The 27,092-nt window shown below is 42.6% G+C and overlaps 1 protein-coding gene across 4 annotated transcripts in view; it reads right to left on the bottom strand.

The window, feature by feature from the left end:
- Window positions 1-27,092, bottom strand: part of sema3ab (sema domain, immunoglobulin domain (Ig), short basic domain, secreted, (semaphorin) 3Ab) — a 366,890-nt gene that overhangs the window by 5,546 nt on the left and 334,252 nt on the right. For all 4 annotated transcript variants that reach the window (XM_080207779.1, XM_080207780.1, XM_080207781.1 and 1 more), the window contains exons 16-17: window positions 20,635-20,702; window positions 1,566-1,711 (exon numbers count right to left, since the gene is read on the bottom strand). In XM_080207779.1, the coding sequence (XP_080063905.1) occupies window positions 1,566-1,711; window positions 20,635-20,702 (214 nt within the window). The remainder of the gene's footprint in view (window positions 1-1,565; window positions 1,712-20,634; window positions 20,703-27,092) is intronic.

Here is a 27,092-nt window from a genome sequence, read left to right as displayed (position 1 = left end):
GATAAATGTTTTTCACATCTTCCACAGCAGAATTAGAAAGGTTCTGGTTTTCACTTTGTCATTGAGTTGTAACAAGATGAAAGGTTCTGGGATTAAAGCTTGCTACACGCATGAAACAGACCAAATTACTAATTTGTGCAGCCTCATCTTTAACTGAAGATTACTCAGTTAATTAACCAGGAATTAAAGTGAGACTAACAGAGTGTGCAAATAGCCTTGGGGTGGGTGGGTGGGTGGGTGGAGGGGGATGGGGAGTTGGTGGTGGGGGGGTGAGGGGGGCCAGTGGGAAGGGTGGAAAGATTACACTTCAAAACTAAAAAGAATGGGGCGCCTTTTTGAAGAAATCTGATGACTAACCAATGAAGAACAAGGAATTTGTAACATGATCCATTTTAAAGTGTACAATTTGACACAATTGCTTTAACATTCAGATATTAAAAAAACATGAACTTGGGACTAAAAATCCTTTCTGATTTATTAAACCATGCCTGTGAGTAACATGTTTTTTAAAAGTCACCCAACAATGTCCCCCCTTTTTTATTTCCCCATGGTACCAAAGGTTGGGATTATTTGGAATTAAGACAAACCCCAAGGGAAAACACAGAGCAATCTGGATCTTGTAACACTGAAGGAAGGAAGTAATAGAATTTCAGGCACATTCCAGACAATGAATCAGAGAATAGATGGGACAGCGATCATCAAGATCGTGTGGACACAAAGAGAATTTCTTTTCCAGATTTTAATACTCTTTGTGCCACAATATTTTCCCTAATGGCATGGTGTGAAATTTCTCACCAATCAATGATCCATTTGTTCCTCTTGCTGTCAATTCAATTTTTTAAAATATGAGTATGAGTTTTGGGGAAGTAAAACTGAAATTTGCTGTGTTGTGAGGGGTTAGGCTGCAAGTGTCTGTGTTTAAAGGAATGGGGAAGGATAGATGCCAGATGAGATGTGCCAAAATAAACAAATGAACCTGATCTTCAATAAGCAATGATTCACTAATTACAGCATGTACAAATTCACCATCTAATTACTCATTCCAATTCTTACCTTTAATAAAGGAAATCTAGAAAATGGGCCAGGACTTAATACTGGGGGCACAGCATGTTAATGGAATGGGTTCTCTATATCAGTGGGAATGGTAACCTGCTTTAAACGGAGGGTAACCGATAAAGATCCATTGAATCCAGAGAATTCCCACAGTGCAGGAGGCCACTTGGCCACTGAGTCTGCACTGATCACAATCCCACTCAGGCCATATGCCCCTAACCTCATGTACTTACCCTGCTAGTCCCCCGACACTGTCAATTTTAGCATGGCCAATGAACCTAACCGCACATCTTTGGAGAATGGGAGGAAACAGAAGCACTCGCAGGAAACTCACGCAGACATGGGGAGAATGTGCAAACTCCACAGACAGTGACCCAAGGCCAGGATTGAACCCAGGCCCTTGGCGTTGTAAAGCAGCAATGCTAACCACTGTACCACTGTGCCCTCCCCACCCCATGCCACCGTGTCAATTCCAATCTCTACAATTGCTACTCTGCAGCTGGAGGCATTACCTCCACTTTGTGATCCTCAGTCTGTCTCTGGAATTGCCAGTACACCACTGCTCGCTGGGATTTCGGAATACATTCCAGAAAGGTGGTGCTGTTCTCTACACCGTAGATGATCTTTTCCTCCATATTTTCGTGCTCGTGTAGATTGTCTGAAGGAAGAGGAAGCAAAATCATAAAATGAAGAAAGGTTCAGCCAATCACTGTGCATCATTTGTTGAATGAAAATTTACAGCTTGTTGGAAGGTCTTGATTCACAAGTATGTTCATCTTTCACTTTTACTTCTCAGGCTGGAGCTTACATGGTGCCGTGGGCTTCTCTTCAGTTCCACATCTGGAAGCTGCCCCCACCCCCATGCCTCTTTACCTGACACCACCCACACAGTCAATGCTGCTGGGCTTCCCCACATGGTTTAATATTGGTGCAATGGGAAAAGGTAATTAAAATCTAGCCCATTATTTCAGAAATTTCCAACATTTTACTGATTGCATCAATAAATAAATTTGGAAAATGCACATGTGAAACAACCCATCTCCAACCCAAAGTTATTTTGTGACATAATCTCCAAATGGTCTTTCAGGAAGTAAGATTTAAGTGTGATATTACAAATTTCAGTCTTCATTGGATATTCTCCCAAGGTTAATGTCATTTCTTAAGCAGACTTACTTATCCTAAGCTCAGGAGTAAATTCCTTTACTGTCTGGTTACCTGACACCAGTGATAGCCCATGTTGCGTTTACTAAATTCTGCATTCCCACAGAGGTTCTGTTATGGTCTGTAATGTGGACTGATCACATCCTCAAATTTAAATCGATAAACCCATTTATTTTAACATAATGTTGAATATTTACTTTAGTTTTACATGAAAAGTATAGGTGGAAAAGATCTCCAGTGATGTCACTGCACTTGTAGCAAAATAGAAAATAAGAAAGCATTAGTCTGTCTTTGTTAAATTCCGCATTGGTCAGTCTGAAGCAGCGATTTCTCCATTTGTCTTCCAGTTCAAACTTTGGTTACCTGTCTTCCCCTTGCTGCAAGGCTGTGAGGGTGCGGGTGGGAGTGGGAATCTATGACCCACTGACCCTCCCACAGCTCTCCAAATTCACCAATCCAGCTCTCAGTTCAACCAATATAAATCAATTAAATGTTGCTGCCTATTTAGAAATTCATTGCAAGTTACTTGAACCCTGCGTTGTCATACACAACAATATCCCAACACCAGCTTCACACAAAGCGACACTATCCACTGCTTTAATAGAATTGTAAAACTGTAATACATTTCTTAACGAGATGGTTAAAAACAGTTGCCTTCTTCCTTAATATACAGTAACAGGTTGCTTGTACATTTATAATAATACAATAAACTTGAGCTGCAACTTATTTCTCTCACGTAGAAACATGTTCAAACACCACAGTTACATCTCAGACTAACTATTCCCACCACTCTTCACCTGTCTCTAAACCAATCAGTCAAAAATCACAAAATGTGATCACAAAGCATCCTTGATTTTGTTACCCAGTAAAAATAGTTTATTCTGCCTGAAGAAACAGGTCAGCACACAGGAGAGGGAACTGGTGAGATGACCTTTCTTTTTAATATTTTGCCTGATGACTTCAGGTAACCTGAGTTCAAGACAAACAGGTAAACTCACAGGTAAGCCAAACCTCAGCTCAACAATCTAAATCATTGAATCTTACAGTGCAGATGGAGGCCTTTTGTCCCTTCAAGTCTGCACTGACAACAATCCCTGGGCCCTATCCCTGTAATCCTACTTATTTACCCCTCTAATACCTCTAATCTATGCATCCTGGAACACTAAGGAGCAAGTTAGCATGACCAATGTACCTAACCTGGACACCTTTGGAGTGTGGGAGGAAATTGGAGCACGCGGAGGAAACCCATGCAGACATGGGGAGAATGTGCAAACTCTACACAGACAGTGACCTAAACCGGGATTCGAACCCAGGTCCCTGAAGCTGTGAGGCAGCAGTGCAAACCACTGTGCCACCTTGCCCCCCATAAAGTTTATTAAGGCTTAAATTACATTGCAAAGAAGTTACTCTGACAGTCCCCTGGTCACTATGCTCCGGGTCAAAAATCAAAACTAAATGTTACAACACATTTTACAACCTGCCTGAATTTCTCTTTCAAAGTCTTCAGTTGGAAAGAAGATCACACATGGTGTAAACCTGACTATTTCCTGCTTTGTGACAATGCCCCATCTGAATCTCACCCCTACAATCCTGTATTAGGGTGTGGTGATACAGGATCTTTTAGGCAGATGGAATGCATTGTAACCACAGAACATGTGCTGGACATTAGAAAGTTTCTGTGTGAGTTCTTACTCCTCTACCTCTATTGGAACTGGTTAATGTCACAGTACATCTGATATGGCTCATGTTGTGAAAACATTTTGCAATGCAATTTTATATCTTTAAATAATTGTCACCAGCGTATCACCTTTAATTCCAATTACCCATCAATACAACCAGATATGTAAATGAGTACAGAGCTGGTTATGAGGATTGTACATTGGCACTGGGGAAGGTTCCTTTTTGAAGATTTCCTCCAGGTTGGTGCCACACGAGCTGCACATTGAATAAGTCGATGGTCACATTAATTTAAAAAGCACAGCAAATCTTCCTTCGATTAATCCTTAGTGGACATGGAGATGAAGGTTTGTGGAAGTTTAATTTCTCTCAGGGAAAGGAATTAGCAGCCAAAACGCTGTTGGTTACAAATGCTTTGAGCTCAGTCAGTTTTGGGATTAATATATTGCTAAGAAATATTTAACTGTCCATTCAAAATGTTATAGAGGCATGTCAACCATGGGCTTTTCATCAGTTCTGGAGACTGTGGGGGTGATTTTACCAAAGAAATTCTCAGTGCAGAACGAGTGTGAAAACGGGAGAGATTCAGTTTTTTTTTAGTGTGACCACCAATCAAATTTTATGGCACTCTTGTGCAATGAAAAAGTCTCAATCTGTTTCCCACCTGTAGGCAGAGTGGGAAAGGCCTAAATCACCCAAAAGCTGGCTGATGGCAGCAGAGAGCACCATTGCACATGTGCAGGTTTCTATGCTCTGGGAGCAGCAGAGACTGGTCAGTTCATCACTGCTATCAGCTGGCCTCCGTTTCCATAAACCAGCGCTTCCCCGTTACTGATTGCAACCCCTATCTTCGGAATGGTCAACAACCTCTCTCCACCCAGACCAATCACAGCCAAAAACCAGCTCCCCGCACTGTGGCAGAGTGGACCGCAGTCTCCCTCCCTCCCCGACTGATTGCAAAAGCAAGTGAGCCCGGACTGTTCCATCCTGTGCTAACTCTATGTAAATAGGAATTTAAATATTTTAAAATAATATATTCAGATTCACGTCCTTTCAGGGCACGAGGCCGAACGTGCTGGATATCAGGTGCCGGTAAGATTATGAGAGGTGAGAAATCGGGTGTGAACCTGATTTCTCGGCACTTTCACTACCCTCCCCGCTCACCCCACCCATCAGCTGGCTTGGCGAGAAGGTAAGATTGTGACCTGTCTCAGCCGAGTGACCAACCGGGAGATACTTTCATCCCACAAGTAATTGCCCGTATTGAGACCAGCTGCCCACCATTGAACTTTCTCAAAAAGGGTAATGTCTTTAGCAGTACATGGATCACAAGTGGATGCATCATCTCCAAGTGTCGTCAAACAAATGGTAAAGGCTAGCGCAAAAACAGAAAAATGCTGGAAAATCTCAGCAGGTCTGACAGCATCTGTGGAGAGAGAATGGAGCCAATACTTTGAGTCTCGATGATCCTTTAATTGATCTCCAGTTTGAGGCTTCCCCATTCACTGTGACTCTGTGTTGCCATTCGGTAAGAAATGCTCTTAACCGCTGATTAGTATTTCCTCAGGTTCCAGTTGCCCAGTAACTCTGCATGTAGAACACAGCCAAAAGCTTTGGAAAAATCTAAAAGAGCTGAGTCACTGGCACTGGGATTGTGGAGGTTTTTGGTCAGGTTATGGATGAGAAAGTGGGACTGTGTCTCTGGAAGATGTGCTGCGCATTCAGAAGAATATTCCGCCCTTTGAAATGTCTCAATAGCGGATTATTAATGAGATATTCTCATAATTTACAGCAAACAATAATAAGCAAAACACGCTGGTGGTTTGCTGGGACAGTCGGGGATCATTTATTTGTATATTAGAGACATCAGCTCATATCCAGTCAACAGGCAACTCCCTGAGTTTATGGATTGTACAAGAAAATACTGAACATTGCTGCAGACTCACTCGCTGCAGCTCAAAGTGCATGGTTTAGGACGGCAGGTGAACTTTACAATGAGTGGCAGTTTATAAAATAGATCAATTCTTGACAACTTATCTCTTGTCAGCAGAACTATTCAGTGATTTAGAGACACAACTTTAACTTGTGGTTTCACTTTACACAGAAATGGCTGACCTCTCCCATCACACTCCTTCTCAACGTCTCATTCTAAATGTGTGGTCTGTACAAAGTGGGCAAAGGAAGGTTTACCAGACTGATTCCTGGGATGGCAGGACTGTCATATGAGGAGAGGCTAAGTCAGTTAGGATTATATTCACTGGAGTTTAGAAGAGTGAGAGGGATTTCATAGAAACTTATAAAATTCTAACAGGGTTAGGCAGGGTATATTCAGAAAGAATGTTCCCAATGGTGGGGAAGTCCGGAACTAGGGGTCATAGTTTGAGGATAAGGGGTAAACCTTTTAGAAGTGAGGTGAGGAGAAACGTCTTCACCCAGAGGGTGGTGAATGTGTGGAATTCACTTCCACAGAATGTAGTTGAGGCCAAAATGTTGTCTGATTTCAAGAAGAAATTCGATATAGCTCCTGGGGCTAAAGGGATGAAGGGATATGGGGGGAAGTAGGGATCAGGATATTGAATTCGATGATCAGCCATGATCAAAATGAATAAAGGTGCAAGCTTGAGGGGCCAAATGGCCTCCTCCTGCTTCTGGTTCCTATGTTTCGATGTTTCTAAAATGTAATCCATTATCGATTAGTACTTTCAACGAATAAACATCTTGCTACAATTAACCGGTAATAATGCAATTTCCACTCATTATCTAACAAAAAATGATTTTTAAGTTTGAATATTTCTTAATTCCTTTGGTAGCTTAATAAATGTTGCAGCAATCTGAGAAAAGAATGGGTCAGAATATATTTACTGATGTAAAACAGAACACAGTTACGGACATTCACAAACTTTGGGCTCATGATTTAAATGAAAAATTATTTTTTCAATCAATTTATTTTTACATATCTTTATAGAACAAAGAAAATTACCCTCCAAGCCTGCACCAACCCTGCTGCCCGACTGAACTAAACCCCTTCCCGGGATCATATCCCTCTATCCCCATCCTATTCATGGATTTGTCCAGACGCCCCTTAAAAGTCACCACTGTATCCACTTCCACCGCTTCCCCTGGTAACGAATTCCAGGCACCCACCACCCTCTGTGTAAAATATCTGCCTCGTACATCCCCTTTAAACCTTGCTCCTCACACCTTAACCCTGTGCCCCCTTGTAATTGACACTTCCATCCTGGGAAAAAGCTTCTGATTATCCAAGTTATATTAATAAAGAAATTTCATTTCTCTCATGTCCATCATTGCTGGATTATTTTCTGTGATGTGTCCATTGGGCAAATCTAATCTCTCTATTTGAAATATTTGTTACCCTTGCTCACTCCAGCTGGAACATTCCTGGTCCCTTGGGCTTCTAGGTGGGTCATTCCGGGAAATCTTCCTGCAGGTGAGTGGGTCAGCACCAGCGGGGATATTCCTGGAGGGGGGGGGGGACGCTCACCTGGATACCCACCCTTGGCAGCCAAGCCTGGCAGATGGCTGGAGGCCGTTTGCTATGGGTCAGCCTGGGAAGTGTATGGCCTCCAGTTCGAACTGCACTGATATCATTGCTATCCTAGGTCACAGCTGCTCTGCTGGCCATCCTGTCGTAAGGATCCCCCCCCTCCCTGTCTCCACCCCCCTCCCCCCACACAGGGAGGGCCATGCAACTGAGGCGACACACTCTGAAATTTAGATCTCATCTCTTCAGAGAGTGCTTCAGGTTGAGGGTGGTCTTGCACCCCTCCACCCGCCTCCCCCCTCCACCTCCTTGACATTTGGAAGGTCAGGAACTGCCAAACTGCAGATTGGGAATACAGCGTCAGCGAGCCATCCACTATCCTTAATCGGAATGTGGGATCCAGGAGGCCACCCCTTAATTGGCTGCCTTTGGGAAGATGTCTCGGGTGGGATCCTGACTGACTCACGTGATCAAGATCCAGAAATGGTCCCGAATCGTGTTATCATCCCAAGGAGAGAAGATTCCATCCTCACGGTTACATTTCCCCCCAGATCTGAAATTGGTCCCACATCCAGGACTAGTAATGCTTCATTCTATCATTCTAATGTTGTACTTGGACATTATTTGAATGATTCTCAGTCTAATCTATCATTTTAACAACATTTCTTCCTGGATGAGCAAGAGCACTATCCAATTCCTGAAATAGCGCTGAAAAAACAGGCAAGGTACTGGTGCTAACTCAGATCTGGAATTGGCCACCTCAGGAATGCTGAGATTTGGACTATATGTTTGCTGGGGAACCATATTTATCACATAGAATTTGGGTGGCTTCAAGAAGTCAAGTAAATCCCTACAAAGAATCTTCTGTGCAGTGAAAATATATTCACCTTCTTAACTACTTGTCTCCAGTCTTTTCCTTTCTGTTTTCCTCCTGTGTGGGAGCAAATCATCCCCCAGTATTCCAGCAAAGTGTCCAGCATTTTGTGTGACTTCAACATTGAGCAATATGATTTGCAAATCTCAAAGTTGACCTCAATCCCAATGAATATGAACATCACATGGGTTCTTCTCCAGGAGGATAATGGTCAAAATTGAAATCTTGGCTGATTTTTCTCTTTTTAACCCAGAGAAACTGTGACAATTGTAGATCCTCCCCCTTTGCCAGTAATGCCCAGGTCACATCATATAACTCCAGCCAAAGTAATGAGAAAACAGCTTTAATTGCTTGCTATCAAACTGGCTGTTTAGCAACAGCACAACAATAGATTCCTGCAATTATATGGCATCTTTAAGATTTGATTTTGGAAATTGGATGACCGAGAGATGATCTGATTACAATGTATAAGATTCTCAGAAAGCCGTACAGGGAAGGTGCTGAGTCTTTGGATGGAGGAATTTGCAATCTCGGGATGAAGGAGTTAGCTCACTCAGACTGAGGTGAGGATTGTGAATCTTTCGGATTCTCTATTCCGACGAGCTGTGACTGCTCAGTCATTGAGTATATTCATGGCCCAACCCAACTGATTCTTGACATTAAATGAATGAAGGGATATGGAGATAGTGTGGGAATGTAAAATTATAGCAGGAGATCAGATTTTACACTATGGAATAGCTGAGCTGGGTTGAGTGCTGTATGACTTACTCCTCCTAATGTTCCTGTTTTCAAGGGACAAAATATCCCACGACACTTTGCAGGAACTTTAAAAGACAAAATTTGATGCTAGGTGACATAAGTAGATCTTCAGAGAGGTGACCAAAAGTTTGTTAATTGAAGGATATTTCAAGGAGAGACTGAAAGAAGGAGAGGGAGGAAAGAGTTTGGGGGAATTCTTTAGAGTCTATGGCCTTATTAGTATTTCTTTTATTCTTTTCTCAGAGTTACAAAGCCAATGCACAGAGTGGACAGGACCAACCCGTAATCTATTTCCCTGCTTGCTCCAAGACCCAATTCAAATTGAATCCAATTCATGGTCACCACAAGAGAGACAAACAAGATCCAAATAAACAAGAATCAACACTATGCCTGTTCCCATGCTGATCCTACACTTGATCTGCTCAGTATGGATAAACTTTCAATACACAGCAGAAACTCTGTTGAATCTGTGGAATTCTCTGCCCAGTGAAGCAGTTGAGGCTCCCTCATTGAATGTTTTTAAGGCAAGGATAGATAAATTTCTGAACAGTAAAGGAATTAAGGGTTATGGTGAGCGGGTGGGTAAGTGGAGCTGAGTCCACAAAAAGATCAGCCATGATCTTATTGAATGGTGGAGCAGGCTCGAGGGGCCAGATGGCCGACTCCTGCTCCTGGTTCTGATGTTGTTATTAGGAACCTGCCTCCTTGCTCTATCCAGGGTGGAGATTACAGATGGGTCGACCTGTCCTCAGGCTGAGAACTCAGGAAATTACCGTTACACTCGTAATTGGACAAGTTTCAGCAAAGTGACAAACTCTCTGAGAATCACTACTTAGCACCGTCTAATGGCACTGTTTGGAACACAATCTTGTTAAAGGGAAGAGTAAAAGTTGAAGGAAGGATTAAGATTCCACTTAGCTATCAGCCAGTGAGGTATTGTGTTACCCACAGCAGCAAACTCAAAGAGGAGGAAGGATTATGATGCCATTTCTAACTCCTTCATGACAGAAATATGAGAGCCATCATATTCTGTGCTGATAATCAGAGATTAAAGGAACTATTATCGCTCATTCTTAAGGAGCAACTGTTGTATTTCTGTCTTGCTGTGTTCTGCAGACAGACCCAACAAAGTAGTTACTAGGAGTGCAAACTGGAGTTAGAGCAGTGTACAGATTGAGTTAACAGAAAACCATCTAAAGAGATCAGAAAACTAGGCTGAAGCAATCGGTACAAGTAGTTACATAGGGATTGTGTTCATTGATCATACTCGAAGGGATTATGCAATAATAACTATGAAATAGTTTCAGTTTGACTGAATTATTCTTTGAGTGGGAAAGCAGTCTAGAATTTGAGTATATAATTAAGGTCTGTCAATGGAATAATGCCCTGATGAGCATTTCTTTTCTAAATGGGGTATTAAAAAGAAGCCCAGTCTGATTACTCAGTGCAGTGGTATTACTCAAAGGAGAGCAGTTAGTTATCTCAGTGCCCTCCTTAATAATTCTCCCTTCACTAACCTGTATGCATCACCAAGGCCCTATACAGTTTGAGCCAAACCTCCCTGTATCAATGTTTAATTTCCCTTGAAATATATGAAAACATTCCATTTGCCTTCCTAATTACTTCCTATGTCTTCAGACTAATATTTTGTGACTTATGTACCAGGTCCCTCTGTATCACTGAGTTTCTGCAATCTCTCTCCATTTCAATACTGCACTACTTTTCTATTCTTACTGATAAAAAAGACAAGTTCACACATTCCCAGATTAAATGCCATTACTGTTTTATTTCCAGTAAGGTGTCTCTGCCCCATATCTAACCCCTAGAGACAATATCATTATTGACTGTGCTTTCCCTCCACTCTATACAGCAGTTACATTCCTGAGTGTTATTTGATAGTGTCAGTGATACAGATGGCACTTTCACAGAGAATGACCCATTTCCCATTTAATAACTATATTTTTACATCTAAAACCTCATTAAACGTTCATTGGCAACTGCTGATTCACAGCTTTCAGGACAATCTATACCAACTGACTATTCAAGTTATTTCAGCAAAGCCATTGACAAGGCGCCACATGGGGAGACTTATAAAGAAGGCACTTGCAGATAGGATACAGGGGAATTTGATAAAGTGGATTCAAAATTGTCTGAGTTATAACAGAGGGTGATGACAGAAGGCTGCTTTAGTGACTGGGAGCCGGTCCGGTGGAGTGCCACAGGGATATTTACCGAGTTCCCTATTTATGAGCACTTATATTAACAACATGACCATGTGGAGGAAGGATTAGTAAGTTTGCGGATGAGACAAAGATTGGCTGGGTGGTTAACAATGAGGCTGAGTGTCTTGGGCTACAGCAAGATATTGCCGGAATGGTCAAATGGACGGATAAGTGGCAGATGGAATTTAACTCTGAAACGTGCGAGGTGATCCATTTTGGAAGATGTAATTTGACAAGGAAGTATTCAGTGAGTAGCAGGACACCAGGAAGCATTGAGAAAGAAAGGGAGCTTGGCGTGTTTGTCCTCAAATCTCTAAAGACAGAAGGGCATGTTAGTAGGGTGGTGAAAATTGCATTGGGACACTTGCCTTTATCAATCAAGGCATAGATTGCAAAAGCAGGAAAGTCATGTTGGAGTTGTGTCGAACTTTGGGGAGGCCACCGTTTGTGTACTGTGTGCAAGAGTACTGTGTACTTAGTGTCTACATGTCACTAAAGCCAGTGGAAAAAAAAACTTTACAAAATAGGAACACAAGTAGGCCATTTGTCCCTTTGAACCAGTTTCTGTAGACTGGCAGTAATGTTCCAGGTCTCCACAATCAGTCTGCTTCATTTAAGTTCCATCATTCACTTTGACAATGAAATATTCAATGAATAAATCACCAGGATGCTGCCTGGGATGGAACATTCCAGTTATGAAGAGAGGTTGGATTGGCTTGGGTAGTTTTGTTGGAGCAGAGAAGACTGAGGGGTGACCTGATCGAGGTGTGAGAGACATGGACAGAGTGGATAAGGAACAGCTGTTCCTCTTAGTTGAAGGGTCAGTCACGCGGGGACATAAGTTCAAGGTGAGGGTTGGGGTTTAGGGAGGATGTGGGGAAAAACCCAGGGTGTGATGATGGTCTGGAATGTGAGGGGGATTGAATATAAAAGCGAGGGGGATTGAATATAAAAGTAGGGAGGTCTTGCTGCAGCTGTATAGGGCATTGGTGAGGCCGCAGCTGGAGTACTGTGTGCAGTTTTGGGCGCCGCACCTGCGCAAGGATATTTTGGCCCTGGAGGGAGTGCAGAGGAGGTTTACTAGGCTGATACCGGAGTTGAGGGGATTGAGCTATGAGGAGAGGCTGAATAAACTAGGCTTGTACTCGTTAGAGTTTAGAAGAATGAGGGGAGATCTCATTGAGACGTATAAGATGATGAATGGGATGGATAGGATAGAGGTGGAGAGACTCTTCCCGCTCAGAAAAGACAGTAGGACTAGGGGGCACAGCCTCAAGATAAAGGGGAGGCGGTTTAGAACGGAGTTGAGGAGGAACTTCTTCACTCAAAGGGTGGTGAATCTCTGGAATTCTCTGCCCGTTGAAGTGGTGGAGGCTGCCTCGCTAAATATTTTTAAGAAGCAGGTTGATGGGTTCTTGATAAGAGAGGGGATTAAGGGTTATGGGGAGAGGGCGGGAAAGTGGAACTGAGCCACGACAGATCAGCCATGATCTTATTGAATGGCGGGGCAGGCTCGAAGGGCCAGATGGCCTACTCCTGCTCCTATTTCTTATGTTCTTATGAATGTGTTGCCTTGGGGGGTGGTAGAGGCGGGTTGACGTGGATGAACACTTGACGCATCATAACATTGAGGCTATGGGCCAGGTGCTGGCAGATGGGATTAGATCGCTAGACTAAGCATTTCTCATGTGTCAGTACAGACTCAAAGGGCCGAAGGGCCTCAGCTGCAATGTGATTCTATGGTTCTGTTGTTATAAAATGGAGATACATTCATTTTAATAATGAAACTTTTGGAAAGTCTGTGGTTTAGTTTGTAAACATCCAATAAATCATCCATTGATTAAATCACTGACAACAAAACCCGAATTATAAACCTCTCTCTGCAGTAAAGTTATCTTCATGCTTGGATGGAGCCTCTTTCTAGAAGGCACAAAGCTTCAGATCTCTCCAAGATAAACTCAGCCAGAAAGAATTACCAGAAAGCTGGGTGTGAAATTCATCCTCTCCAAATCAGTGGATAAACATTCAGATCAAATCCCTTTGTGGATTGTTTAAACTAAGTCAGTTGTTTAAAACAGGTTAATGTTTCTGTTAAAATATTAAAGTGTAAATATGTTAATGTTCCAAACATGATTTCATCCTCTTTATAATGTGACTATCTAATGCTATGTTTCTAAATGATTTAAAATCTTATATTGGAGATGTTTAATTTTATAAACACACTTTGTACTGTGCAAACACTGACTGATGTCGTTATAATATTGTTTGCAGTGGGTCTATTTAAATTCTTCAGTACATGTTTATAAATGAAAAAATTCCAAAAGTTTACGAAAGAGTGCGTAATGAAAATGTGACAAATCTGTTTGCTTTCCACCAGAGGGCAGTGGTGTCAAACATTCAGCTTCAGGACGTGTCAGAGTTTATGACTATCACTGTGTTGCGCGACAGAGCAAAGCTTTCTGTATTTTACATTTTTTCCTGACCCATGCATTAAGGAGTATTGTGCAGGAGCCAGTAATTCTCAGTGCCTGTTTTGCCTTTTTAGCAATGTTGGTTGGATGTTGGTGATATATTCAGAGTGTGAAGTGTAACTAGCTGCAGTGGGAGTAAATCAGTAACTAGCTGTGATCGTGGAAATTAATTATTGTTCTGACGGCATAAGAACATAAGAAATAGGAGCAGGAGTAGGCCATCTAGCCCTTCGAGCCTGCCCCGCCATTCAATAAGATCATGGCTGATCTGTCGTGGCTCAGTTCCACATTCCCGCCCTCTCCCCATAACCCTTAATCCCCTCTCTTATCAAAAACCCATCAACCCGCATTTTAAAAATATTTAGCGAGGCAGCCTCCACCACTTCAACGGGCAGAGAATTCCAGAGATTCACCACCCTTTGAGTGAAGAAGTTCTTCCTCAACTCCGTTCTAAACCGCCCCCCCCTTTATCTTGAGGCTGTGCCCCCTAGTCCTACTGTCCTTTCTGAGCGGGAAGAGTCTCTCCACCTCTATCCTATCCATCCCATTCATCATCTTATACGTCTCAATGAGATCTCCCCTCATTCTTCTAAATTCTAACGAGTACAAGCCTAGTTTATTCAGCCTCTCCTCATAGCTCAACCCCCTCAACTCCGGTATCAGCCTAGTAAACCTCCTCTGCACTCCCTCCAAGGCCAAAATATCCTTGCGTAAGTACGGCGCCCAAAACTGCACACAGTACATAAGAACATAAGAACATAAGAAATAGGAGCAGGAGTAGGCCATCTAGCCCTTCGAGCCTGCCCCGCCATTCAATAAGATCATGGCTGATCTGTCGTGGCTCAGTTCCACTTTCCCGCCCTCTCCCCATAACCCTTAATCCCCTCTCTTATCAAGAACCCATCAACCTGCTTCTTAAAAATATTTAGCGAGGCAGCCTCCACCACTTCAACGGGCAGAGAATTCCAGAGATTCACCACCCTTTGAGTGAAGAAGTTCCTCCTCAACTCCGTTCTAAACCGCCTCCCCTTTATCTTGAGGCTGTGCCCCCTAGTCCTACTGTCTTTTTTGAGCGGGAAGAGTCTCTCCACCTCTATCCTATCCATCCCATTCATCATCTTATACGTCTCAATGAGATCTCCCCTCATTCTTCTAAACTCTAACGAGTACAAGCCTAGTTTATTCAGCCTCTCCTCATAGCTCAATCCCCTCAACTCCGGTATCAGCCTAGTAAACCTCCTCTGCACTCCCTCCAGGGCCAAAATATCCTTGCGCAGGTGCGGCGCCCAAAACTGCACACAGTATTCCAGCTGCGGCCTCACCAATGCCCTATACAGCCGCATCAAGACCTCCCTACTCTTACATTCAATCCCCCTCGCTATGAAGGCCAGCATCCCATTCGCCTTCCTGACCACCTGCTGCACCTGCAAGCTGGGTTTTTGCGACTCATGCACAAGGACCCCGAGGTCCCTCTGCACCGTCGCCTGCTGCAGTTTTTCGCCACGTAAGTAATAATCCTTCCTACCATTATTCCAACCAAAGTGGACCACCTCGCACTTGCCAACATTAAATTCCATTTGCCATTTCCTGGCCCATTTGCCCAGCCTATCTAGATCCTTCTGTAGACTCTCCACACCCTCCGCGCAATTTGCCGTTCCACCAATCTTGGTGTCATCAGCAAATTTCGACACCATACACTCGGTTCCCTCCTCCAGATCATCTATATAAATGGTAAATAGCTGACACCCCAGCACCGACCCCTGGGGCACTCCACTAGTCACCAACCGCCAATCCGAATAGCACCCATTGACCCCCACTCTCTGCCTCCTATTTGACAACCAATCCTCTATCCACGCTAACACCCTACCCCCAACTCCATGTCCCCTGACCTTCTGCAATAACCTCTTGTGAGGTACCTTGTCAAACGCCTTCTGAAAATCAAGAAAGACCACATCCACCGGCTCTCCTCTATCCACCGCCCTAGACACATCCTCATAGAACTCCAGTAAATTTGTCAGACACAACTTCCCCTTAACGAAACCGTGCTGCGTCTGCTTTATCAAGCAATTCCCCTCAAGATGCCTCGCTATTTCCTCCTTGATGATGGATTCAAACATTTTACCTACAACAGACGTTAAACTAACCGGCCTATAATTCCCTGCCTTTTGCCTGCCACCCTTCTTAAACAACGGCGTAACATTAGCCGTTTTCCAATCTTCCGGCACTTCCCCGGAATCCAGCGACGTTTGGAAAATAACCACCAAGGCATCCACTATCACCTCCGCCATTTCTTTCAGAACCCTCGGATGCATTCCATCCGGTCCTGGGGACTTGTCCACAATCAGTCCCTCCAGTCTGTCGAGCACCGTGTCTCTAGTAACAATAATGTCATTGAGACCCTCCAGTCCTACCACCTTTCCATCTCTAACACCCGGCAAATTATTCACGTCCTCCTCCGTGAAGACCGAAACAAAAAAGTTATTCAAGACTTCAGCCAAACATAACCCAGGATAAGGCCGAGGCAAACAGAAGAATATTTCTGCACAATAATGCTTCTTTCACTTGGCCATTGTACTTCACTTTTGTAATCTATAAATTACTAGCTCTCAGCTGTCAAAGTCAGTGCTGATGTGGAGATGCCAGCGTTGGACTGGGGTGGGCACAATAAGAAGTCTCACAACACCAGGTTAAAGTCCAACAGGTCTATTTAGAATCGCGAGCTTTCAGAGCGCTGCTCCTTCATCAGGTGAGTGGGGAGGGGGGTTCACAAACAGAGCATGTATAAGCAAAGACACAACATCAGGATAAAGGTTGGAATGTCAGCGTTAACAGGTAAATCGTCTGGACCAAAGCAGCTTACATACAGGACACGTAAACATACGTCCAGGCAGCCTGTAACACGGGGCGGGTTGGAAATGGGTTGAGTGACGGCAGGGTGGATATTTAGGGTCAGCAATGGTGGAAATGGAATTCTGATCCTCAGCCACAACACTGCAGGATCACAGAGGGGGGAGTTTTCCCATCCAGCCCACCATGGGAATCGGGTGGGGCAGATCATACAAAGCCTGTTAACCTCAGTCAGGGATTTCCAGTCTTGGGGTGAGCGTGACTGGACAATTCCACCCGGAGAGTCCACACACCAAACTCCCCGATCACTTCTGTGTTATGGAATCAAAAGATAATCAAATCAGGGCACTATTTACACAGAGGAGGAAGGAGTTAATTAACTTCCAAACACTGTCATTTCCAGCAGGATTAAGGAAAATCCGAAGGTTTTTTATAAATATATAAAGAGCAAGAGCCAGAGAGGCCCACTCAAGGACAGGGGAGGGAATCTATGCGTGGAGCCAGAGGAAATGGGTGAGGTATTAAATGAGTGCCTCAGTATTCACCAAAGAGAAGGACTTGGTGGATGAAGAATCTGGAGAAGAGTGTGTAGATAGTTTGAGTCAGGAGGAGGTTTTGGGGTTGTTGACAAGTCCCCAGGGCCTGATGGGATTTAACCCAAAGTACTGACAGAGGCAAGGCAGGAAATTGCTGGGGCCTTGAGAGAAATATTTGTATCCTCACTGGCTACAGGGGAGGTCCCAGAGGATTGGAGAATAGCCAATGTTGTTCCTTTGCTTAAGAAGAGTAGCAAGAATAATCCAGGTAATTACAGGCTGGTGAGCCTTAGAGAAATTATTGGAGAGGATTCTTCAAGACAGGGTTAATTTCCACTTGGAAATAAGTGGATGTATTAGTGAGAGGCAACATGGTTTTGTGAAGGGGAGTTTGTGTCTCTTCTAACTTAATCGAGTTTTTCGAAGAAGTGATGAAGATGATTGATGAGGGTAGGCCAGGCCAGTGGATGTTGTCTACATGGACTTCAGTAAGGCCTTTGACAAGGCCCCTCATGGCAGACTGGTGCAGAAGGTGAAGTCAATCGGGATCAGAGGTGAGCTGGCAAGGTGGATACAAAACTGGCTCAGTCAAAGAAGACAGAGGGTAGCAGTGGAAGGGTATGTTTCTGAATGGAGGGCTGTGACAAGTGGTGTTCCTCAGGGATCAGTGCTGGGATCTTTGCTGTTTGTAATATACATAAGTGATTTGGAGGAAAATGTAACTGGTTTGATGATTAAGTTTGTGGACGACACAAAGGTTGGTGGATTTGCGGACAGAGATGAGGACCATCAGAGGATACAGCAGGATATAGATCAGTTGGAGACTTGGGAGGAGAGATGGCAGATGGAGTTTAATCCGGACAAGTGTGAGTTAATGCATTTTGGAAGGTCTAATACAGATAGGAAATATACAGCAAATGGCAGAACCCTTAAGAGTATTGATAGGCAGAGGGATCTGGGTGTACAGGTACACAGGGCACTGAAAGTGGCAATACAGGTGGAGAAGGGAGTCAAGAAGGTATACAGCATGCTTGCCTTCATCGGCCGGGACACTGAGTTTAAAAATTGGCAAGTCATGTTGCAGATTTATAGAAGCTTAGTGAGGCCGCACTTGGAATATAATGTTCAATTCTGGTCACCACACTACCAGAAGGATGTGGAAGCTTTGGAGAGGATACAGAAAAGATTTACCAGGATGTTGCCTGGTATGGAGGGCATTAGCTATGAGGAGAGGTTGGAGAAACTTGGTTTGTTCTCACTGGAGCGATAGAGGTTGAGGGGAGACCTGATAGAAGTCTACAAGATTATGAGAGGCACGGACAGAGTGGATAGTCAGAAGGGTTTTCTCAGGGTGGAAGAGTCAATTACTGGGGGGGGGGCACAGGTTTAAGGTGCGAGGGGCAAAGTTTAAAGGAGAAGTAGGAGGCAAGCTTTTTACACAGAGTTGTGGGTGCCTGGGGGAGGGAGTAGAAGTAGATATGATAGTGAATTTTAAGGGGTGTCTGGACAAAAACCTAAATAGGATGGGGATAGAGGGATATGGTCCTGGAAGGGTAGGGGCTTTAGTTCAATCATGCAGCATGGTTAGTGCAGACTTAGAGGGTCGAAGGGCCTGTTCTTGTGCTGTAATTTTCTTTGTTCTATATCTAGTTGTCTCACTGCAACTTAACAAAAGATTTGGGGTGTTTGGTCAGGTGTTTTGGATAAATATTTATCAGAATCCTCAATCAATTCCAACATTAATGGCTCCCTGGTTTGATTTCACAGAATCACATAAGAGGCCTTTCAACCCATCAATTTAATAAAAGGATAGAATATAAATCAACATCGATTGCATCATGAGTCATGTTTGTAACTCACCATCAGAAACATGAGAAGCTCAACACTGAAGCATCTAGAATGATCCAACTGAGTGGAAATCAGAGTTAAAGGGAGAGATGGAATTGTATTCAATAGAAAAGGGGAAGGGTTTGGTGATTTGACAGATGGTTCAGATGGAGGGCAATGAGAAAACAGATTTATGTTCACATTGGGGGAAGGTTTCTCAGAGTGGAAATAAGGTGAAAATCAAGAAATTCAGTTCAGAAGGGTAAATCAGGTAGATTTCTTCACACAAACAGAATGGAATTGATGAATAAATTACTGTTCAGATATATCAGAACAAGATTGGGAGAGACTGGGGATAAGAGGGAAGATGGGGAGCAGGGATAGGTAGATGAAGGTGGCAGTGGAATGTGGTTGTTTCATGGAGACAGGAAACATTTCCACTCCTTCCATTTCTACAAAGATTTAGACAAGTTCTGCCAGTTTATTTTAAGGGTCTGTTTGACGACCAGTCAGAGTCTGGGAATGGTTATCCTGTGGTCTTTATTGTAGCAAAAAGATGTGTGGCTGTTAGTGAGGACTCTCTGTGGTGGCAGCCAATATGTTTGACATGAAGAGTGTGCACTTGGCTGAAGAGTATTGGACATCACTGGGTACCAGTGAAAGCAAACCCCAGATCTGTCAACACAATAAAGGAGAAATGGCCATTCTGCCCTCAGATCTGTGAAATAATCATAGAATCCCGACAGGCCATTCAGCCCATCAAGCCTGCACCGATAACCCTATGTATTTATCCTGCTAGTCTCCCTGGCACTAAGGGGCAAATAAGTATAGCCAATCCACCTAACCTGCACATCGGAGTAACCCATTGCTGTTTGTGTAGAGTTTGCACATTCTCCCAGTGTCTGCATGGGTTTGCTCCGGGGGCTCCAGTTTTCTCCCACAGTGAAAAGATGTGCAGATTAGCTGGATTAGGGCAGCATGGTGACACAGTGGTTAGCACTGCTGACTCACAGTGCCAGGGTCCCAGTTTCGAATCTCGAGTTGGGTCACTGTCTGCGTCCTCCCATGGTCCAAAGATAGGCAAAGTTGGTTGGATCGGCCATGCTGTGAGGGGAGGTTGAATAAACTAGGATTGTTTTAGCTGTAAAGATGGAGGCTGAGGGGAGACCTCATGGAGGGCTACAAAATTATAAGAGGCATAGACAGGGTGGATAGTCAGAGGATTATTCCTAGGGCAGAAGTGTCAATTATAAGGGGTCTCTGGTTCAAGGTGAGAGGGGGAAAGTTTAAAGGAGATGTACAAGGGAAATTTTTTCACACCGAGAGGGGCGGGTGCCTGAACGCGCTGCCAGAGGAGGTGGTGGAAGCGGGCACATTAGTAATATTTAAGAGGCATTTGGATGGGTACATGAAAAGGGAGAAAATAGAGGGATACAGACTGAGAAAGAGCAGAAGGTTTTTGTTTAGTTTAGTTGGGGCATCATGATCGATAGAGCTTTGGAGGGTCAAAGGGCCTACTCCTGTGCTGTACTTCAGTTTGTTCGTTCTTTGTAATATCTTCAAATTAAATCAAATTAACTCCCCAAGTATCAGTCTGTTCGCAAAATCTCATCCACACCACCATAAATACAAAACACACCATTTAATGGAAGAATCCGTCCGAGATATCGAAAGGTTGTGCAGCCTGAAGCTATTGTTAACTTACCATTGTGATGTTGATCAGAACATTGGGTCAGAGGGTCACCGTTCCGGATGTCCTGCCTTCTGGTCCGCCTGAAACAAAGGTGATCGGTATGAGTTTCTGATGCATGTTTCTTTCAATGGATTAGATTTTGTGTCTAATTGAATTGAAGATTCTGGTTCAATGGATACACCGATTCTTAGACCAAAGGCAGGATGGATAATCCAGTCCACTAGCCACTATTAGAAGTCATTAAGAAACTAAAGTTGGTCTTCTATAATCAGGGCAACACTAATTCAGATTGGAACGTCCTGGCTGAGATCTTTCGTCACAATGATTTTTGTTACAGGTGCTTCAATCAGAGCTTTAAGTTAAGGAGGATGCGTTACATTATCTGTTCTGTTTGTATAAAACTAGAAGGATAACTGGCTGAGAATTCCCAAGACCAGTGAGGAACGTGTCTGCAGGGAGAGGTGGTGGCAAAGTATCATTGTGGTCCTCACAAAGTATCGATTCTATCAAACTGCCACAGAAAATTGGATCAGGAATGAAACCAGGCAGAACGCTCAGTATCCACTCAGGCATGGAAATCTCAACAACAAACCCAACGCTGTCATCGCTGCAAAATCCTCCTGACTGAGATTTGGTTTGTGCCAAAATTGGGAGCACTGTCTCACAGACTAACCAAGCAACAGCCTGACATTGTCGTAATCATACCTGACAGATAATGTCCCAGATGGTTAAGAAATTCACCAATCTGCCTCCACTTTCTCAGGAGGCTAAGGAAATTTAACACCTTCGCTATGATTCTCACCAACTTTTACAGGTGCCCCATAGAAAACACTCTTTCTGGTTGAATCACAGCTTGGTCTGGGCTCCTGCTCTGCACAAGACCGCAAGGAACTACAAAAGGTTGTGAATGTAGCCCAATCCATCACGCAAACCAACCTCCCATCTATTGACTCTGCCTACACTTTCCGCTGCCTCGGGAAAAGCAGCCAGCAAAATCAAAGACCCCAAGCAACCCGGACATTCTCTCTTTCAACTTCTTCCCTTGGAAAAAAGGGATGAAATTCTGAGATCAAGCACTAACCAACTCAAAAACAGCTTCTTCCCTGCTGCCATCAGGCTTCTGAATGGACCTGCCTCACATTAAGTTGATCTTTCTCTACACCCTAGCTATGACTGTAACACTACATTCTGCATCCTCTCCTTTCCTTCTCTATGAACAGTATAGCACGCATGAAACAAGGTATGCTAATACATGTGACAATAATAAATCAAATCAAATCAAAAAATCCTGGCTCCGCGAAGCTTGCCCAAGGCACAAGTCAGGAGTGTAACAGAATACTCTCAACTTTTCTGGATGAGTGCAGCTGCAACAACACTCAACATTGTTGTTCATCATTCAACAGCTTCTTTCCTGCTGCTGTCAGACTTTTGATTGGACTTACCTCGCATTAAGTTGATCTTTCTCTACACCCTAGCTATGACTGTGACACTACATTCTGCACCCTCTCCTTTCCTGCTCTCTGAACAATATGCTTTGTCTGTATAGCGCGCAAGAAACAATACCTTTCACTGTACGTTAATACATGGGACAATAATAAATCAAATCAAATCATTCACTGCAATAAGTTGCAAACCCTTCAGTTATTCCTAAACAGACTTTTCATTACATAGCCTTATCTGAGCCTTTTCAGAGCTAAAACCCTGTCTCTGGACAAATCTCGATTAGAACACTGGTTTGAACCTATCTGTGGTTCCACAGTAATCTTTGAAGTTTATAGTATTGTCACAGGTACCCCAAATCAATCAGATATTCTGCTCCTAAACCCAGCACAATACATTTAAGTAGCACAAAACACTCAGATCCCATTGATAAGGTGAATTCAGTAAATCTGCGGTACAGCCTGGATCGATTAAGCAACGTAAACTATAAGACATTAATTATGATGAAGTTTTTTTCCCAGACTATAAATACATCTTCGATACCTGACTTTTCCCATTTGGACATCACAGATGCTTCTAAATTGTAAATTGTGCCCACTATGCACAATCTATAAATTGGTTCATTAACCTGGTGAAATATAACCCTGGTCCTGAGCTGCACAAAATGTGGAAGCTAATGAGCTGAAATGTAAATCAATAACCTCTCCTTACATTCACCGAGTATTGATCCAGAGCACAGAAATATGAGAACACAAGAGAGCATTAAACAAAAAGTTGTCGTTTAATTAATCAAGTCTTTCTTTCAGCAGACCCTTAACTTATCCCCCAGCCCAGTTAATCCTCTGAGCTATCCCCTTTGTCAAATTGCTCCTGACTTATGCTGTTAAATCAAGTGAAACTTCAGTGTTGGTCTAATCTTGCAATCCTGGATTGTTCACAGGAAAAGCCTGGCACTTTTCCACTGTTTATAGGTGGAGTGGTTGCTGGTTGCATGGTCTATCTTATCTGGAGACATTGCGGTCTTATCCTAGTAGTTCATTCAAATGGGTTCATCAACAGCCTGTATCAGATAAGTTACTGCTAGAAATGTCTGCAATGAGTACAGACTGTTCATTTTCTTTTTTTAAAACTAATTTGTGGGGTATGGCTGTCACTGGCTGGGACAGAATTTATTGTAAAAAGTTTCACAACATCAGGTTAAAGACCAAAAGGTTTATTTGGTAGCACAAACTTTCAGGGTGTCACCCCTTCTTCAGGTTAGTGGAGAGTTGCATTCACAAACAGGATATATATAGACACAGACTCAATTTACAAGATAATGGTTGGAATGCAAGTCTTTACAGGTAATCAGGTCTTTACAGGTACAGACAATGTGAGTGGGGAGAGGGTTAAGCACAGGTTAAAGAGATGTGTATTGTCTCCAGCCAGAACAGTTAGTGAGATTTTGCACAGCAAGTCATGGGGGTTACAGATAGTGTGTTATGAACTCAAGATTCTGGTTGAGGCCATCCTCACGTGTGCGGAACTTGGCTATCAGTTTTCGCTCAGCGATTCTGCATTGTTGTGTGTTGTGAAGGCTGCCTTGGAGAACGTTTACCTGAAGATCAGAGGTTGAATGCCCATGACTGCTGAAGTATTTGCTGACATGCATGAGAACGGCCTCAATGCTTGTAAATTCTCACTAACTGTCCCGGCTGGAGACAATACACATCTCTTTAACCTGTCCTTAACCCTCGCTCCACTCACATTGTCTGTACCTTTAAGACTTGATTACCTTGCATTCCAATCATTATCTTGTAAATTGAGTCTGTGTCTTTATATGCCGTTTGTGAAGAGAACTCTCCACTCACCTGAAGAAGGAGTGAGACTCCGAAAGCTTGTGCTACCAAATAAATCTGTTGGAATTTAACTTGGTGTTGTGAGACTTCTTACTGTGCTTACCCCAGTCCAATGCTGGCATCACAGAATTGATTGCCTATCTTTAATTGACCTTGAACTGAGTGGCATTTCCAAGGCATTAGTCAACCACATTACAATGAACCTGGATGTGGACCAAATCTTCATCCCTGAAGAACATGAGTGAACAAGATGAGCTTTTACAACAATTGACAGAAATTTCATGGACTTTCAATTAGAATTTTATTGAATTCAAGTTTCTCCATCAGCCAATGATAGGATTTGAGCCTGGGTCCTTAGAGTGTTACCCTGGGTCTATTGGATTGCCAACCCAGTGACAATAGCACTATGTCACCTCTATGAACTATCCAGTTGTTGGATCAGCAAGAGCCTTGATATTTCTTTATTGCAATATCAGCATCACGTTATCATTTACTGGGAAACAAGTTGTGGGAATGTGACTGATTTCATTAAATTGGAGGCAGATAGACAGCAAAAGTTAAAACATCAATAAAGGATTTATGTAACCAAGTGGTTTGAAATGGAAATGAACAGAGAGCCAGGAGAGATTGAATATGAATTTATATTAAAGTTAGCTGTTGTATTTCAAAAGGAACATATACAATTGGAACATTGGGAATCGATGGAGCAAACTAGTATAAATTTACTATTAAAATACAATAGCAGTAAAGTTAAAAAAAAGGATTCTGAGAAAAGGAACTTTGAAAGGATTGCAGAAAACAACAGAATGTAAAATCAGAAGGAAAACAGGTTTATAGAGATATTGGAAACTGTGGGTGGTGGCTGTGAGATCCTGAGCAAGACAGATGTGTGTGTTGAAGGCAGACCGGGGAAGGGCAGTTTGTTGTCACAGTGGGAGAGCACCAAAAGAGCTTTAGGGCATTGTGCGGTAATGTTATGGAAATTTATAATTTCATAAAGAGCTGTGGCCAAGGGGGCATAGCTTGGAGTTTATTGAAGACAAAATCTTTTACGAAATGCTTGTAAAATATTATTAACAGCTTTCTTATGGTTTAAGTGTTATTTTATTTTCTCTTTATTCCAGTAACTGTCAAACTTTAATATAAAATCACAAGTCTTGATTTGAGAAAGCTCCTCCAAATATATAAATTGCTAAATTATTTTGGCAGCTGATTAAAATTTCCCTTTGTGATTTGGGTAGGTGGGAACTTACCATCTACAGTGATCTAACATAACACATGGCTGCTGATGTTGTTGTTACATTGTGGTCTACGTCACTCATTATCATAACAATTCTATTAAATCATTACACTACATTTACCATCCTTGATATAGCACCACAGAAACCTGTATTTAGGCATCATTTAAACCATCTCTATCTAAGTTTTAGAATGTTTCCATCTAATTCCTAAATAGATGTTCATCCATTTTTATTTCTTTGGAAAGTTAAAGTGGAGTTGTTTAGTTATAATGTGAATCCACATTCAGAAATAAGTAAAGTTTATTTACTTGTCACAAGTAGGCTTACATGCAATGAAGTTACAGTGAGAATCCCCTAGTCGTCATATTCCGGCACCTGTTAGGGTACACTGGGTCAGAATTTAGCATGGCCAATACATCTAACCAATCTTTTGGATTGTGGGAAGAAACTGGAGCACCCAGAAGAAACCCACACAGACACAGGAAGAATGTGCAAACTCCACATAGACAATGACCCAAGCCAGAATTGAACCCAGATCCCTCAGGCTGTGAAGCCGCAGTGCTAACCACCATGCCACTGTGCTGCCATGCAAATATTTAAGTCAAGCTTTTGGCTGCTTCACTTTCTTTCAGTGTCATCAGGGTTTATAATCACACTCAAGCTTTGAAATTAATTACACATTCCACTCAGCATTTTAGAAAACATGAGGCTATCTTTCTTTAAATCTTCTCTTCATTAACACGAAGCAATCTGGTGATGGTATTTTTATCATTCAGTGTTATTCTGCTGTGTAACTTCCCCATTGCATTCCAGAAGTCACAAGCCCAAAAACCCATTTAGCATTCCAAAAGTTGGTCGATGTCTTAAACCTACACAGTTCTCTGTTAAGCTGACATGACAGGTTGTTGATATGCATCCCAGATTGTCGTTAGTGCTCGAATCTTAAAGAGCTTTTCACTGATGAATTGTTTATCTATGAATATGAATATTAATACTTGGAACCTTTTCTTATTTCTCACCTTTGCTATTATTTGTCATGCTATTGTCTACATCTTTTGAGCTTCTGTTCAATATATCTATATTAAATACCAAATACCATCCTTTGGTCTATCTACTTATTTAGAACAAATTCCTTTAAATGCTGTTAAGCTTTTTAATATGTTGTACCTGATCACATGATCTGTCAAAATCAGCAATATTTATATTATATCTATGGACCTTCAGGTCAATATCTTAACAGCACAGAAAAAGTGTTACTAATTCCCTTTTCTCCCTTTATTACTGCTCTGTGTTATATTGCTTGGTGAATTTTTGATCCAGATGACAACGTTTCCAGAGAATTAGGGCAATGTGGTGAGACCAGGGCAGTGGAACTTATTGGATAGCTCTTTCAAAGAGCCAGCACAGGCACAATGGGCTGGATGGCCTCCATCTCTGCTGTAAGGCTACCCTCTAGCACAGTGCAGCTATTTCAGTGACAGCTTCACCTGAAAGAATGATCAACAATAAAAGAACAAATTTGAAGTGAAGCCAGATTTCTAATTGACTTTTATATCCTGTTCTGAGTTATTGTCAATCTCAGAAACCAGACAATTTACACAAATTCCCATTTTCCTCAATGTTTATCCCTCTGTCTAGAATCTGAGCATGGAATAAATTGATTTAACCAAAACTTGACCAATGTATGCATTAGAAATTTTTTTTAAAAAGCAATGTAGAAAGATTGGGATTTCAATCAACTTGTTGTCATCAAACTGGTTGTAATTAATTTGTTCTGATTGGTAGAATGGGACAATGCAATTTGTGGGACTGGAACGAAATCAGAATTAAATCAGACCAATGTGACTGAACACATTGATGAAGGAAGAGCGGTGGATGTGGTTTACATGGACTTCAGCAAGGCATTTGATAAGGTCCCCCATGCAAGACTTCTTGAGAAGGTGAGAGGGCA

Source organism: Carcharhinus amblyrhynchos, chromosome 19 (assembly GCF_965287045.1).
Source record: "Carcharhinus amblyrhynchos chromosome 19, sCarAmb.v2.hapA, whole genome shotgun sequence".
Classification (NCBI taxonomy): Eukaryota; Metazoa; Chordata; class Chondrichthyes; order Carcharhiniformes; family Carcharhinidae; genus Carcharhinus; species Carcharhinus amblyrhynchos.
Note: the sequence above shows the minus strand (reverse complement) of the source record. Positions and strands in the feature narration are given on the sequence as shown.